General features: G+C 39.8%; 1 protein-coding gene across 1 annotated transcript in view; it reads right to left on the reverse strand.

Annotated features, from left to right (window-relative positions):
* The window catches only part of ccdc24 (coiled-coil domain containing 24), a 33232-nt gene that overhangs the window by 15584 nt on the left and 2722 nt on the right, over positions 1-14926 (reverse strand). Inside the window, exons 3-5 of the mRNA XM_051699192.1 lie at positions 12859-13028; positions 1180-1311; positions 963-1067 (exon numbers count right to left, since the gene is read on the reverse strand). Of these exons, the coding sequence (XP_051555152.1) occupies positions 963-1067; positions 1180-1311; positions 12859-13028 (407 nt within the window). The remainder of the gene's footprint in view (positions 1-962; positions 1068-1179; positions 1312-12858; positions 13029-14926) is intronic.

Here is a 14926-nt window from a genome sequence, read left to right on the forward strand (position 1 = left end):
AATGATCTAGACCATTTTAAGATATCAGGGAAATATAATCTGTGTATGTGAGCATCATTATCAGCCAAAATGAATACAAATATGATTAAAATAAAGTTATAGTAAAATATTCAGCAATCATTTTTTATTGGTTTAAAGGAATAGTTCATCCAAAAATGAAAATTCTCTCATCATTTACTTACCCTTATTCCATCCCAGATGTGTATGACTTTCTTTCATCTGCTGAACTCAAATGAAGATTTTTAGAAGAATTTCTCAGCTCTTTTTGTCCATCCAATGCAAGTGAATGGGTGTTTGAAGCTCCAAAAATAACTTACGTCAGCATAAAAGTAATCTATATGACTCCAGTGGTCAAATCAATGTCTTCAGAAGCGACATGATAGGTGTGGGGGAGAAACAGATCAATATTTAAGTCCTTTTTACTATAAATTATCTTCCTTGCTCAGTCAATCTCCACTTTAACTTCTTCTTCATGTGTTTTTAGTGATTTACATTCTTCATGCATATCGCCCCTTACTGGGCAGGGAGAAGATTTTCTAGTAAAAAAGGACTTAAATATTGATCTGTTTCTCACCCACACCTACCATTAGACTTCTGAAGATATAGATTAAAACACTGGAGTCATATGGGTTACTTTTATGATGCCTTTATGTGGTTTTTGGAGCATAAAAATGTTGGCACCCATTCACTTGCACTGTATGGAACTACAGAAGTGATATATTCTTCTAAAAATCTTCATTTGTGTCCTGAAGAAGAAAGCAAGTCTTACACATCTGGGATGGCATGAGGGTGAGTTAATGATGGGAGAATTTTCATTTTTGGGTGAACTATCCCTTTAATGAAAACTGATATACAAATCAGCCTCCTGGTAAATTTCCCCCACGGACAGCCATTGTTACAAGCAATTCTCTAAGATTTATACACATTCATTAAAGGAAAAAAAAAACAACATATGCCCTCACCTGAGATGGGACACAATCTCCTCTATATGGCTAATATTTAATTTGTGTCTTAAGGCCTTGATTTCTTCCTCAAAGCTAGTGTGAGATGAGAGGCTGGAGACTGACCTGAAAAAAGAGATGTTGCTAAATACATACCAACCCAATGGACACCAATCAATATTATCAACTCCCTTCATCTAGAAGCACTCAGAGATGTATATTTTATAGAGACACTGACCTGCTTCCAGTCTTGCTCAAGCTCGATAGGGGTCTTTCACACCAGCTGCCTGGGCTCCCCTGTCTCTGTGTGCTACCAAGTGCATAACTCACCACACTAGGACTGTACTGGGACATGACCTCCTCTTCATCCCTGGCACACACAAACATACATTTACTGACACTTAAAATGATAGAATGGCGAAAGTGGACAGTGCCGGCAGCTCGGCACAGTCTCACTGTGATTAGCTAACACACTGATGTTTACTTAGTCTTTTACTTAAATGTTTGACTTAAATGCTCTTATGGCTGAAAGGAATAGGTTCTTTATCCATTAAGCATCTGCCCTGAGAATACTTTAGAGGAAGTAAACTCTAAGCAAAAACAGACCCAAATTTAAGTCTTTATTCAACACTCATGGTCCCCGGCATCGCCGGTAACAAATCCCACACTCGTTTTAACATTAAAAAATTGCTGCGTCAACACGCGTTACGACACAGGTTTGACGTCAGTGATATCAAATGCCATTGGCTCTTGCGTGTCTTGTGACCGACTGCGCCAAGCTCAATTTCAGATGTATCTCTTGAAAGAGACGTAACCGGTATTGAGCTCCTTGGAAGTCACTTACCTTAATGGATGGGGAAGATTTTCAGCTATTGTAACTTTCAGTTTTGCTCTGTTCCACACAAATATATCATATGGTCTGGAATACTTTTATAGTGTTTGTTTGTTATTTTTTTAAATAAATTATTTTTACTGTGCTTGTATCTGCTTGTTATGTTATTTCTGAGGATTGTACTGTAGGGGTGGGGTTAGGGGCTCAAATTTAAGGGCTCGAAGGCTGCTTTTGTATTTTGACAAAATGCACAACAAGTGTCAGTATTTGATGTCTTAGGAGTGAGAAGTGGTTGGGAACTTAAATCAAGCCCAACAAATGTTTTATTTTTATATTTTAAAGGAATATTCCAGGTTCAATACAAGTTAAGCTCAATCGACAGCATTTGTGGAATAATATTGATTACCACAAACATTAATTTTGACTCATCCATCCTTTTCTTTAAAAAAGCAAAAATCTGTGCTACAGTGAGGCACTTACAATGGAAGTAAATGGGGGCCAATTTTTGAATGTTAAAATACTCATAGCCAATTTTACAACTTTGCATGTCAATGTAATGTCAACAAACCCTAAAATTACCGTAAAAACGTCAAATGAAACAACTTTACAGCTCAAATAATACATTATAACATAAGTTATAATAGAAGAATTAATGTAAGTACTTTTTTTTGTTATTAAAATGTTTATTGATTCATAAATTAAAAAAAACAAACAAAAAAAAAACAACAACATTATTTATATATATTGAATCAATCACTTTAAACATTATACCCCCACTATATCCCCTCCCCCAACCAAACTCCCACCCTGACCCCCCCGCGAACACCCCTGTGGTCAATAGAATATAGACACACACACACACACAAAAAAAAAATACAATAAAGTATAATAAAAAAAAAAAAATGTATAAATAAAAAAAAAACTAAACTCTAAATTACTCCCTCCACCGTCCCTCCTCGAGATTCCCCCAAAAATGCTAAGTAATTGCCTCATTTCTTATTGTAAAAATCCCTAACTCCCATCCTTCTGCTCGACCCCTCCTCAAAGGCAGCCACCCTCCCCATCTCCGCGTACCACTCCGGGAACGAGGGTGCTCCATCCAACTTCCAACTCCTCAAAATAACCTGCCTACCAATCATCACATGGGTAAAAACCCAGTCCTTCATGTACTTATCTCCAAATCCATGAACTCCCCATCTCCCAAAATACAGAGTCTGATTTTTTTTGCTCAGTCGTCAGTTTAGGGAGTTCTAATGGTTCCACAAAATTTCTAATATCTTCATCAGTGTCATGTGTATTTTGTTGATTCATGTCTTTTATTTTGAAAAGTTTAGTTCCTGTTCCCTTGTCATGTGATTTCATGTTTTCCCTCCATGTCCATGTGTCATGTTTTCATTGGTTTATTGTTTAATTATCTCGTTAGAGTTCTGTTTGTTCATTGGTTTATGTTCTCCCATGTCTTGTATTTAAGCCCTCATGTTTTCCATTGTCCCTTGTCAAGTTTTGAATGTGAATGTATGTGGATGTGTTTTGCTCCAAGTCAAGTCAAGTCAAGTCAAGTCAAGTCAAGTCAAGTCAAGTCAAGTCAAGTCAAGTCAAGTCAAGTCAAGTCAAGTCAAGTCAAGTCAAGTCAAGTCAAGTCAAGTCAAGTCAAGTCAAGTCAAGTCAAGCCAAGCCAAGCCAAGCCATGTTATGTTTATGTTAAGTCAAGTTGTTTTGTTTAGTCATCACGTTTGGATTTCTGCACTTGTAAATAAACTGCACTTGGGTTATTCATCTTCACGTCTTCGTCATTGCCAGCAGCCAGCATCGTTACAATCAGTAAATGAAGACGTGGAACTATAAAGATCAAGATAGAATTCTTTTAAAGCATTATTAATATCAATGGCCGAGGTAAATATTTCACCACAAAAGACTCTCTGCTTTATATATCTAGCCAAAAGCTTCCCTGCTTTGTCACCCGACTCGAAGTATGACTGTCTTGCCCTGAATAACCAAAACTCCACCTTCTGCGACAAAATAGTATTATATCTGTATTTCAAACGGGTCAGTTCTCTGAGGCCATCAGACGATATTCAGCGCTTCAGCTCTGCCTCTGCACTTTTAATATTCCCTTCCAACTCCACGAGTTCATGTGCTTTGTATTTTTTGATGAATGAGGCATACTGTATGATCCGGCCCCTAAGAACTGCCTTAAGTGCCTCCCAAGCCACACTCACAGAGGATACTGAGGACCAGTTGGTCTCCATATAAACATTGATTTCAGTCTTTAACATTTGTTGGAAATCAGGATTTTGCAAAAGGGATACATTATGGTGCCAACTATATGATTTCTTTTTCCCCGTATGTGGCAACACCTCAAAACTCACCAGGGCATGATTGGAGACCAAGATATTGCCAATTGAGCAGTCAACAACAGATGAAATGAGGGACTTAGATATATATATATATATATATATATATATATATATAAAAAAAATGTATTCTAGAATAAATCTTATGGACTGATGAAAAAAATATATAGTCCCTACCAGATGGGTTCAAAAGTCTCCAAATATCTGCAAGACCAAGACATCCTGTGAAGCATCAGTGCTGCTCTAGGAGGCTTACACACTTTTGCTTCACTAAGATCAAGGACTGAGTCCATCAAAAGATTAAAGTCTCCTCCCAATATTATATCATGAGGGGTGCCAGCGGCTTGCAACATCTCTTCAAGATCTATAAAAAAGCCCTGATCATCAGCGTTAGGTGCGTAAATATTAGCCAAAATCAACCTTTGCCCCTGAATTTCTCCTAAAACAATAACGACTCTTCCTAATTTATCTTTACTCTAAGACATTTGAATTGTAAATGTTTATTTATCAGTATAATGACTCCCCTGCTCTTACTTGAGCCAGCACTAAAGAAAACATGTCCACCCCATATCTTCCCAAATTTTCCCGCTTCCTGTGGGGAAAGGTGTGTTTCTTGAAGAAACACTATATCATATTTTTTACGCTTACGAAAAAAATAACCTTCCTCCTTTTTATGGGGTGCCCCAACCCATTCACATTCCATGTGGAGAGAGATAATCCACTCATATTAACAATTGACATATTGATATAATAGAAAAAATAAATTGTGTGTCAAAAACAAGACTATAAAGACCACATTCCCCATTAAAGCAACAATAAAACCCTGAACAAAACAAACAGAAAAAAGAAAAACTTGCACATTAACCCCGCGCGTGACAGCACCAACCGGCATCCATCCCTCTAAACTCAGAGTCCATGTACGCCTACGAGAGTCCCCGCGACAACTTTGCCATCGGATTGCTTGAAGGTGTGTTCCTCCACAAAACAACTTCCAGCTGATCTAAAGCTGTTCAGTTTCCTCAGACAGACAAACAATTGTCCAGTGAGCCGGCTGTTATGAGTGCAGCAGATGACGGAATCATTCTAATGTCCCTTAAAAATACTCCACAAAAACAAACTCCAGCCACTAGGTGGAACCGACACGAAAAGAAACAAAACAGACATCCCAAAGAGTCTATTCTCAGTTTGGCCGGAAACATCAGTGCAAAAGCGATCTTCCGTTGATGTAAGAGTTTCTTACATTCCTTGAACCGATCGCGTTTCTTTCTTGTCGAATTCGCAAAGTCCGGGAACAAGAAAATATTGTGAATCCTCCAAGAAAGCTTTCCTTTGCTCCTCGCCTGGCGCAACACGAGATCTTTATCGGATGATCTCAGAAATTTGGCCAGAATTGATCGGGGCCTCTTTCCCTCAGCAGATCTGCGAGCCGGGACTCTGTGAGCTCGCTCGATTTCCAGCTTATGGCCAGTTATGTCGAGCAGACTCGGGAAGAGCTCGTCCAGGAATTTCACCATATCTCTGCCCTCTTCATGCTCAAGAATTCCAACAATTCATATGTTATTCCTACGGTTCATATTTTCGAAATATTAAAGTTTTTCCAAAATGTTTTCCAAGTCTGTGTTGACGCGGGCGGATTAGCGGATAATTCCCTTTCCAACGACTCCAAATAATCGATTTGTTTCTCAACATCTGTGACACTTGTGACCAACTCAGAGAATTTTGTTTCCATCGCTGTAATCGATCGACGTATTACAGCGAGATCCTCAAAGTCAGCAACAACCTTCGTAAGCATCACCGAGATGTTGGACAGTTGATGCTGAATTTCATCTCCCGACGTGCCGTCCAAATCGAGTCCCCGGCTCGCAGGCCTGTCAGAGGTTTCAGCTTGAACACGTAAGTGTCTTTTAATGTCTCCAGGGTCTGAGGATTTTGACTTCTTTGCCATGTTTACCTCAAAGAGCAAATATGTAACTGGGTGTATCGAATCTCACCGGATTAAACATGAAAATAATTAAAAACAAGCAAAATGTGCAGAGCTAGTCGCTCAAACGTCTGCTTCTCGCATGGCGTCACGTGTCCCCCAATGTAAGTACTTTTATAAAATTATAAGCACATTTCTGCCTTTAACCCTACAAAAATTTAGCCCATTCACTTCAATTGTAAGTGCCTCACTGTAACCTTGCTTTTTGCTTTTTTTATAAAGAAAATGATGGGCGAGTCGAAATTAATTTTTGTGGTAATCAGCATTATGCCACAAATGCTGTCAACTGAGCTAACTTGTATTGAACCTGGAATATTCCCTTAAACAATATGGGCAAGCAGTTTGCTCCATATTTTATGTTGCTTCATAAAAACCTATGTTGAAAAAAATTGTGTTGATAAATAGGTTTACTGCACATTGTCACTGTTTTTTCAGCACGTCTGGTGAAATAAAAAGGCTCAGTGCCAAAACTTTACTTGTTTTGTTGCTTCTTGCTTCTGCACCATGCTGCTTATATGTGCAGTGTAAATGCTGTAACTTGTTAATATGTGTGCCAAAATAAATATGTGCTTCTATGTTTGTGGTGTGAAACAGGCCTGACACGCCTTGCTGAAGACTTCAAATGGCCTTGCTGCTCAGATGAGAGAGGGAGACAGCAACACACATCAAGTAAGCAAAGGCCTTTCACACACAAACAAGTTCAGTCAAGTTTAAGGTTGGACTTGCTGTTAAAGTCCATGGGCACTTCTTTGTTTGTGTTATTGTAAACTATGTATAAAGGTTTGCATCTGGAAATGCCTACACTACATTAATCAAACATACTAGACCAACTAATTACATCTTCTCCCTTTTCACAGCAGAGGGAGAAAAATGGGACCCTTTCTTTAATGACACTGACTGGATGCAGTTTGCATGTTTGTGGGACTTTTGTGGCAGTGAATAAGCCTGATGAAAAAGGCCAGTAGACAAATTAACAAGCATTTCTGTCTCATTGCATGCGATACGAGCAGAAGTCTGACGCCCATCTCGGCTATGCACATAAAGAGGGGGTGTATGGACAGGAACAGAGGCTACATTGTGGGCACAGATCAGTAAGCAGCTTAGCTGTTCACAGAGGAGGGAGGAGCCCAACTCCTGCCAACAAAGATGGCACAAAGGAGCCGCCACATCAAAAAAAGAGGAAAAATCACTTAATGTATATGGGTAAAAAGAGGTCCTTTCAAAACACCCCTCCATCTGCACAGACGAATTACCTACATATGAAATACGCCACACACACTGCTTTCTCTTTCCAGTCTCCAGTCTCTCTGTGCTGATTGTTGTTGTATCATTCTCCAGAGATTTAAGAACCTTTCTTTGGTTGGCTTTTAAAGTCTCAGCTGTTTGCAAGTTCACACAGATGAACCAAAGCTCAATGCCCATTCAACGGAGACCTAGCATAAAGAAACAGATGCAGCCTGACTGCATATAACCATAACAAGTCACACAAACAAGGACTTAGGCCAAACAAGAGAGAGGGGATGCCATTGAAAATATGCACCAAACCAGATCCATTAAATCAATTCCTTTCAAAAGCTCAGCTGCTCATGTTAAAGCACTCAAAACATCATTGAGTCTTCAGTTTCCTGCTCCAAAACTGGAGCAATATTAAAGTGAACTAATCCAGATTTGTCCTGAAAGCAGATCAACTGATTCACAGCACGGGCCCTGTACAGTATATTATGTAATTAAAATACAGATAGTCTGATGCACCAACAAAAATGAACATCAACCAAAATACTGAGTTTACACCCCAATGCTCATCTGTTTCCAGCTGGCAGAGCCAATTAGTTTCAGCAATTATAAAATAAATGAAAGTGTTTTCGCTGATGGACTGTACCAGTTCTTTCCAAACACCTGCTTTTTACAAGTTCACCCCAAAAAGAAAATTCTGTCATTGTTTACTCACCCTCATGTATTTACACGCCCATATGACTTTCTTTCTTCAGTGGAACACAAAAGGAGATGTTAAGCAGAATGTTAGCCCTATTCACCATTCACTTTAATTGCATCTTTTTTACATACAATAGAAAGTAAATGGTGACAACAATTTAACAATCTGTCCAACGTGTCCTTTTGTGATCACTGAAAAAGTTATATAGGCTTGCAAATGAAATTAGAATGAGTAAATAATTATAGAATTTTCATTTTTGGGTGAACTGTCCCTTTAAATTTGGATCTACTGGGCAAGGAACCATGCAAATTGTGGTAAAATAACACATAGCCTACTTTGTGATGATATATATTAAGCACTTTAAAAAGAACAGCTTATATAGACATTCTTTCCAGCATCCAGCTGGTTGCCGAGAGAAGAATACCCCTCCTGCATGATTGGTACCTGTACATATCTCTCTCTCTTTTTTTTTTAAGGCAGTCAAACACCCTTCCATTGTTATGTTAGACAAGGAGCTACAAAAAAGTCTGAGTGGTTACAAAGAAACCTTAGAGAGTGGGCTTCCTAAGCAACAAACTGTAATCATAAATTACTACAAATTTAAAAGCAAACAGAACATGAGCCGTCAAACAAACCAAACAACATCTTTACTGCTGACATAGTTAACCTGCTCTTATTCAAACTGCTTCACTTCATTCTACTAACAGTCCTGTTGTGAGCATTCTTTTAAGCAGTGTTTCTTTTTAAAAGAAAGAAAATCATATGGGTTTGGAATGAATGATTGTCGAGGCCAGGGCACCGGGGGAACGGGATAGGTTGGAAAGAAGGAGGGGTGGGGGTGGGGGAGGGATCAAAGAGAGAGAGAGTGGGGCGTGCAGCCCCTGGGTATGCCGCTAAATGGTCCTCCGCCAACTGTACAGCTTCATCCAGTGACGCCGGGCGGTGGCAGTGGACCCACTCTGCCGATCTTTTCGGTAGTCGGGAGATGAATTGCTCCAGCACCACGAGATCGATGACATGTCCGACGTCGCTGGGCTCCTCAGCCAACACCCACTGCCAGCAGGTGCCAGCACCCAGTGCCGGCAGGCATCACGGATTGTTGTGCAAAGGCAAACGGGCGGCCGACTTCACTCAGCGTCAGGGATCGGAACCGCTGGCAGTGCTCCTCTGAACTGCAGCCGACCTGCTGCAGGATGACATTCTTCAGCTCGGGGTACCTCAGGAGGTTGTCGACCAGGAGCTGTTGGGCCGTGAGTTGGGCCTCCCCGGTCAGCAGCGGTAAGAGGTGGACTGCCCATTGCACCCACGGACATTCCAGAGCTTGGGCCATGTGCTCGAAGAGCTCCAGAAAGCTCCATCTTGTGCCCCATCTTAGCGAGCAACACATGGGTGTTCGCTGCTGCCGGGGTCGTGGCATGCGCCCCGTCTTGAGATACCAAGCTCCGCAATGCCAGTCGGTCCTCCTCATGGCCTCGAAGGAGTGCCTCGAAGTGCTGTTGCTACTCCACCCGCATATCCATGTGGGCCTGTTGTTGAGCCTGGTGGATGCTGGCGAGGGATCGGAACACTTCCTCCAGCGGCGAAGACAACTCCATAGCAGTTTACTCTTCCTCCTTCTCCCGGGTTTCGGCACCAGTGTGGCAACGGTTCGTGTTTGGAGCAGATAAAGGAGGAAGCGGGAGCCGGTTTCCACAGTCCATGTGAGTCACTCTTTATTACAATAAAACAGAAAACACTTTTCAGCTTTATGCCAAACAAAAGATTGCTTTTCAGCATCATAAGAAATCAAGCTTTTCAGCAAAACACTCTCAGAACACAGACAAGCAGTCTCTGGTGTGTAACTCTCTCTGAGGACTGGGCTGCTTTTATCTCCCCTGTCTCTCACTGCGAACATGGAAACAGTAATTAGTAGCAATTCCTCTCAGGTGGATGTCCTTACCACTTTCTCTCTCCCCAGAAGGGCACTCGCCCACGTCCTCACCTCCACAAAGATTTTTAAAAGATAGGGATAGTTCACCCAATAATGAAAATTCTCTCATTATTTACTCACCCTCATGGTAGGTGTGTATGACTTTCTTTCTTCACCAGAACACATCTGAAGCAAATGAGCTCAGTGCGTCCTTAAAATGCAAGTGGATGGTGATCCATTTTTTGAAGCTCCAAAAATCATAGACAGTCAGCATAAACGTCATCCACAGGACACCAGTTGTTAAATTAATGTCTTCTAAAGTGACACGATCACTGTTGGTGCGAAAAGATAATTATTTGAGTACTTTTTTAAACTCTAAATCATGCTTCCAGACAGCAGTGGTATGTGCATGTGACGTAATCGCATTGGCATTTGAAACACGCAAGAACTGAAGCACGTGCGTCACAGCCGGAAGAGCAGCGCTGTTTACAAGTGAGAAGGAGGAATGCTATCCAGAAGCTTGGTTGGTTTTGGTTTAGATCTGAATTTATCTGTTTCTTTACTCACAATGGTGCGTTTGTGTGCTTATCCTGGATGTCTCATCCGAGTGGAGAACGTGAGATTACCTCTGTATCATGGCAACATGAATACGTCACACGAGAGACTTCTTGCTACTCAACCCTCTCGGAAGTGTTGGATTACAGATAAAAGCACTTCATTATTTATCTTTTTTCACACTAAAAGTGATAATTTCACTTTAGAAGACATTAATTTAACCGCTGTTTTCTTCAAATGTGTTCTGCAGAAGAAAGTAAGTCATACACACCTGGGATATCATGAGGGTGAGTACATAATCAGAGAAATTTCATTTTTGGGTGAACTATCCCTTTAAGATCATTGGAGCTTAAAAGTCTTACAGAGCTGTGATGCTGTTAGCTTATATAGATAAATGTTAAAGACTTCATGAAATCACTTGACAAGCACAGTTTTTCTGTGACGATGTCCTATTGAGACAGGATGATTGGGCGATATATACTGTATCAGAGGGCTCATCCTTTTTGTTTTAAATAGCCACATGGCCACATGATTTGTAACTTGCTATTGGGTTGCAGGTGATATTAGGGGTAGGGACATTCTCATTCTAGAGACCATTTGATTGGAAAAACATGTGTAGTAACAAATGATTCATCAATATTTTTCCATTTTCTCAAAGGAAAAAAGACTCTACATTTTAAATGCGTATATCTTGTAAAGGTAACTTTTGTCAACTTTTAGGAGTAAACCAGTATATAGACCATTTCAAGACTATTCGTCGATTTAAGGAAGTGATGTCTTTGTTCCTTGAACATTTCCTACAAGTTGTCGAACTCTTTCAAAACAACAGCGGGGGGCAGTTCATTCATAGTGACTTTAACCCGATTAACGTTACTAATGTTAACATGATTGTCATGAAATGTCATTATTAAAATGTGGACCACGTTGTTCGGTGGCTGGATGCTCCCTGGATGCCTGGAACTAATGGAAATTAAAGTGTTTAGGTCTCCTAAAAAGCAACAGCAAATGGAAGCATGAACCTCACGGTGAAGCGAGATGGCTGGATACCCCTAATCTCGGGTAGGTGAAAAGAATTATGTCAACTAATCGTAAATTTGATTGGTAGAGCTCTAAAAGTGAATAAAGAGCACACCCATTATAATGAATGAAGCTGCGCAAGTCATTTACTCAGCCTGGTCTCATGAAAGTTACGTGAGCATTGCAAAGTTTTTGCAAAACTGAAATTACGTGCTTCATTAGACGTTTGGCTGCAGTTTCCAAGTTAAATTGCCAGTGGGGGCAAAAAAAAAAAAAAAAACGAGCAACATGAGGTTGTAATCAGAAGAGGTTGTTAAGGTGAATTTTAAATGGAGGTTTTAATAAGTAAAACGTACCTCCCTAACCTAAACCTTTACCCTAAACCTAAAACTTTACCCTAAACCTAACCAATAGTGTCCTAAAAGATAAATGTGAGTTTAACAAATAGACATCCTAACCCTAACCAACATCTAACCCTAACGATAGTGAATTAAAACCATGTCATTTTGTGTCGCTCCTCTGACTCATTTATTTTGTGCTTCTTTGGCTGAACTTGAACTGCAGTCATCAAGTTCAAAGTCCAACACTCTATCAAGTGAGCTACCAAGCAAGCTAATCATAATGGAATAAGTGTGTATATGTAGGTTGGTCTGTAATACAATTGTTAAAATGTCTCATTTTTTAAATCATGCATTAAAGTAAAAGTGTTTTGATATCACAACATAACAGGGGTGAGTAATAGAGTGAAAAAATAAGAGTTTATAAAAGTCATATTCAGCATTTGTACTCGTGATTTGTGTGACAATGAATAAAACACACAGTTGTTGTAGCGCCTCTAGTGTTCATTTTACCAGGAAACTGCAGCAAAATGTAGAAAGCGGCACGTAAAAGTCAGCTAGTAAAAATGTATATAGAGTAATGTTCATTCTATGAGACTAGGTTAAATTTACTATTACATTTAGTCCTGACAAAATTCCCCCCATTGGCCCTTCTGGCAGTCATGGCCTCCTAATAACCCCCATCCATGAATTGGAACTATTAATCTACCATCTCTTCTCCACCAACAGCTGGTATGTGGTGAGCATACTGGCACACAATGGTTGCCATTGCATTATCCAGGTGGATTCTGCACACTGGTGGTGGTTGAGGAGAACCCCCTGTTCACAATGTAAAAAGCTTTGAGTGTTGTGTCAGAAAAGCGCTATATAAGTGTAACATTCATTCATTCAAGTTAATTGTTTTGTTGCTATATTGTTTCAGGCTTGATGTTGTGTAGGTGTAACAGTTGAGTATCAGTGCTGTGTAGCAGTATATTAGAGTCCTGTATCTTCCTCACCTGCCCTGGCTGGCTGCTCTCTCCCTCAGTGTAAGCAGCAACAATTGAATCTCAGCCTTTAGCAGTCCTTTAATAGCCGGAGGGTCAGCCAGAGGGAACACAGGAGTTTTTGGTCTGCTGCCCTGCTCTGAGCGATGGACCTCCTGCCAAATCGTCTCCCAAATCTCCACCTAGAACAGGTCAAGAGAGGAAAGCTCAGACAATGTTACAGCAGCCTGCTATTTGGCTCAGGTTTGTATGTAATTCACTTTCCAAATCCATGTTAAAACTGCTCTACATCTAGACAAGTGCTGCCAGCTGGTTTACATCCCATCACAAGTGTGTCAAATCCCTGTTAAGTTAAAAAGTAGTGCATGTAATAAACTGCAAAGTTCAGGGTGTATTGGAAAAATCCATGTGTTATTCTTGCAAAGCCCAGAGAAGGAAATGAAAGCATGTCACAGCAAAGGCAAAGTCTGCACTCTATTCCCAATCTCCACACCTGGCTTGGAACTTTCAAGTTTCCCTTGAACTCTTGAAAATACACTTCAAAGCACGTTGAAGGCATTGCAAGACAGAGTAAAACCATCTCCCTGAGAGTTCTGATCCCGCTATGCCTCCTTGAACCCAACTTAAGGCATACATAACTCTGCTGAACACAAGCCAGATGCCCTCTTCTCATTTCCACCGCAGCCTCTGCAGAACCAGGTGTTTATGATGTGCACAGCCACCAGAGATATGTTCTGTGAGGATGCAGGTTTAAAAATTTAGCAGAGCTAATCTTGGGGATTCTAAACCTTGATACAAAAGATTTTTTTTCTTCTTCTTTGTTGACTGTTATCTTTTGAGTACATTTTCTAAGGGACAAACTGAAAGGCAGCAGAAAGACAAAGTACAAGAAACAAGTTGAAACTCTGTAGTTCAAAATCCTGTTCCTTGTTTTATGGCATACAAAGTAGTCATAAGTATTTCTAGGGACCAAAAGAGGTTGCAGACAGAAACACTAGCATCACACTATTGACCATTACCATTTTACTAATCCTAGAGCTTTAGAATCAATTACGCCCTTGGTTGCATTTGCTCAGACAATTCTTTATCATTCTTATTTTGTTGTTCTTGTGGTTGTTCTCAATACAATACTGTAGAGTTTGTTATTATACATTTCAACGAAACATACATTCTGGGCACTGGTCTGCCTTACTGTGTCAAAAGATCCCAGAAGTACTTACCTAGAGTACACATATGAACAGCATAGGGATTTTTAAACACAAAATCATTATCCAATTTAGTGTTTTGAGAGAAACAGAACTAAATGCACCACTTGCTGTAGGTCTTCCTCAAACAAGTTTCAGACTCTGGATTCCATATACACATCTGCAGTTTGTGGAAGAAAATTCATCTTTGAAAGAATCGCCTCTAAAACAGTCCTCATATCTGTTTAAGTAAGATTTGCATTCCAGACACTTACGGTGGGTGAGATAACGCACTCTTGGGACTTGTATTTCACAACTGGTTTAGAGTGACTCTTCAGGTGTATACTAGCACACTTGCGCATTTTTAAAAAAAAAAATGTATTCGGTGCCCAATATTGTAAAAGACAAAGGCATGTCTGAATTGAGAGCACCAAACACTATAACCTGGAAGGCCTGGCCTCACATTACCTAAACTAAGCAAAGAACTTGGTCTTTTGTCTCTCAGAGTCAATAATTATAACATAAATGTTACGTTTTGCTCAGACAAAACACTAATGTTTAGAAGAGTTACATTTTATCATGCTCTTCTACCCTCCTGTTACACCTAAATTAACTTTCTATGACCTGCTAAATAAATAAATAGGGCATATTTCCACCCAAACACTGTCTCCTCTACAAATTAATCACTTATATATATATATATATATATATATATATATATATATATATATATATATATATACATACTACCTGTATATATATACTACCAGTCAAAAGTTTTAAAACACTTACTCATTCTTTAGTATATATATATATATATATATATATATATACTACCTGTATATACAGGTGCATCTCAATAAATTAGAATGTCGTGGAAAAGTTCATTTATTTCA

The sequence above is a fragment of the Myxocyprinus asiaticus genome, chromosome 5 (assembly GCF_019703515.2).
Source record: "Myxocyprinus asiaticus isolate MX2 ecotype Aquarium Trade chromosome 5, UBuf_Myxa_2, whole genome shotgun sequence".
Classification (NCBI taxonomy): domain Eukaryota; kingdom Metazoa; phylum Chordata; class Actinopteri; order Cypriniformes; family Catostomidae; genus Myxocyprinus; species Myxocyprinus asiaticus.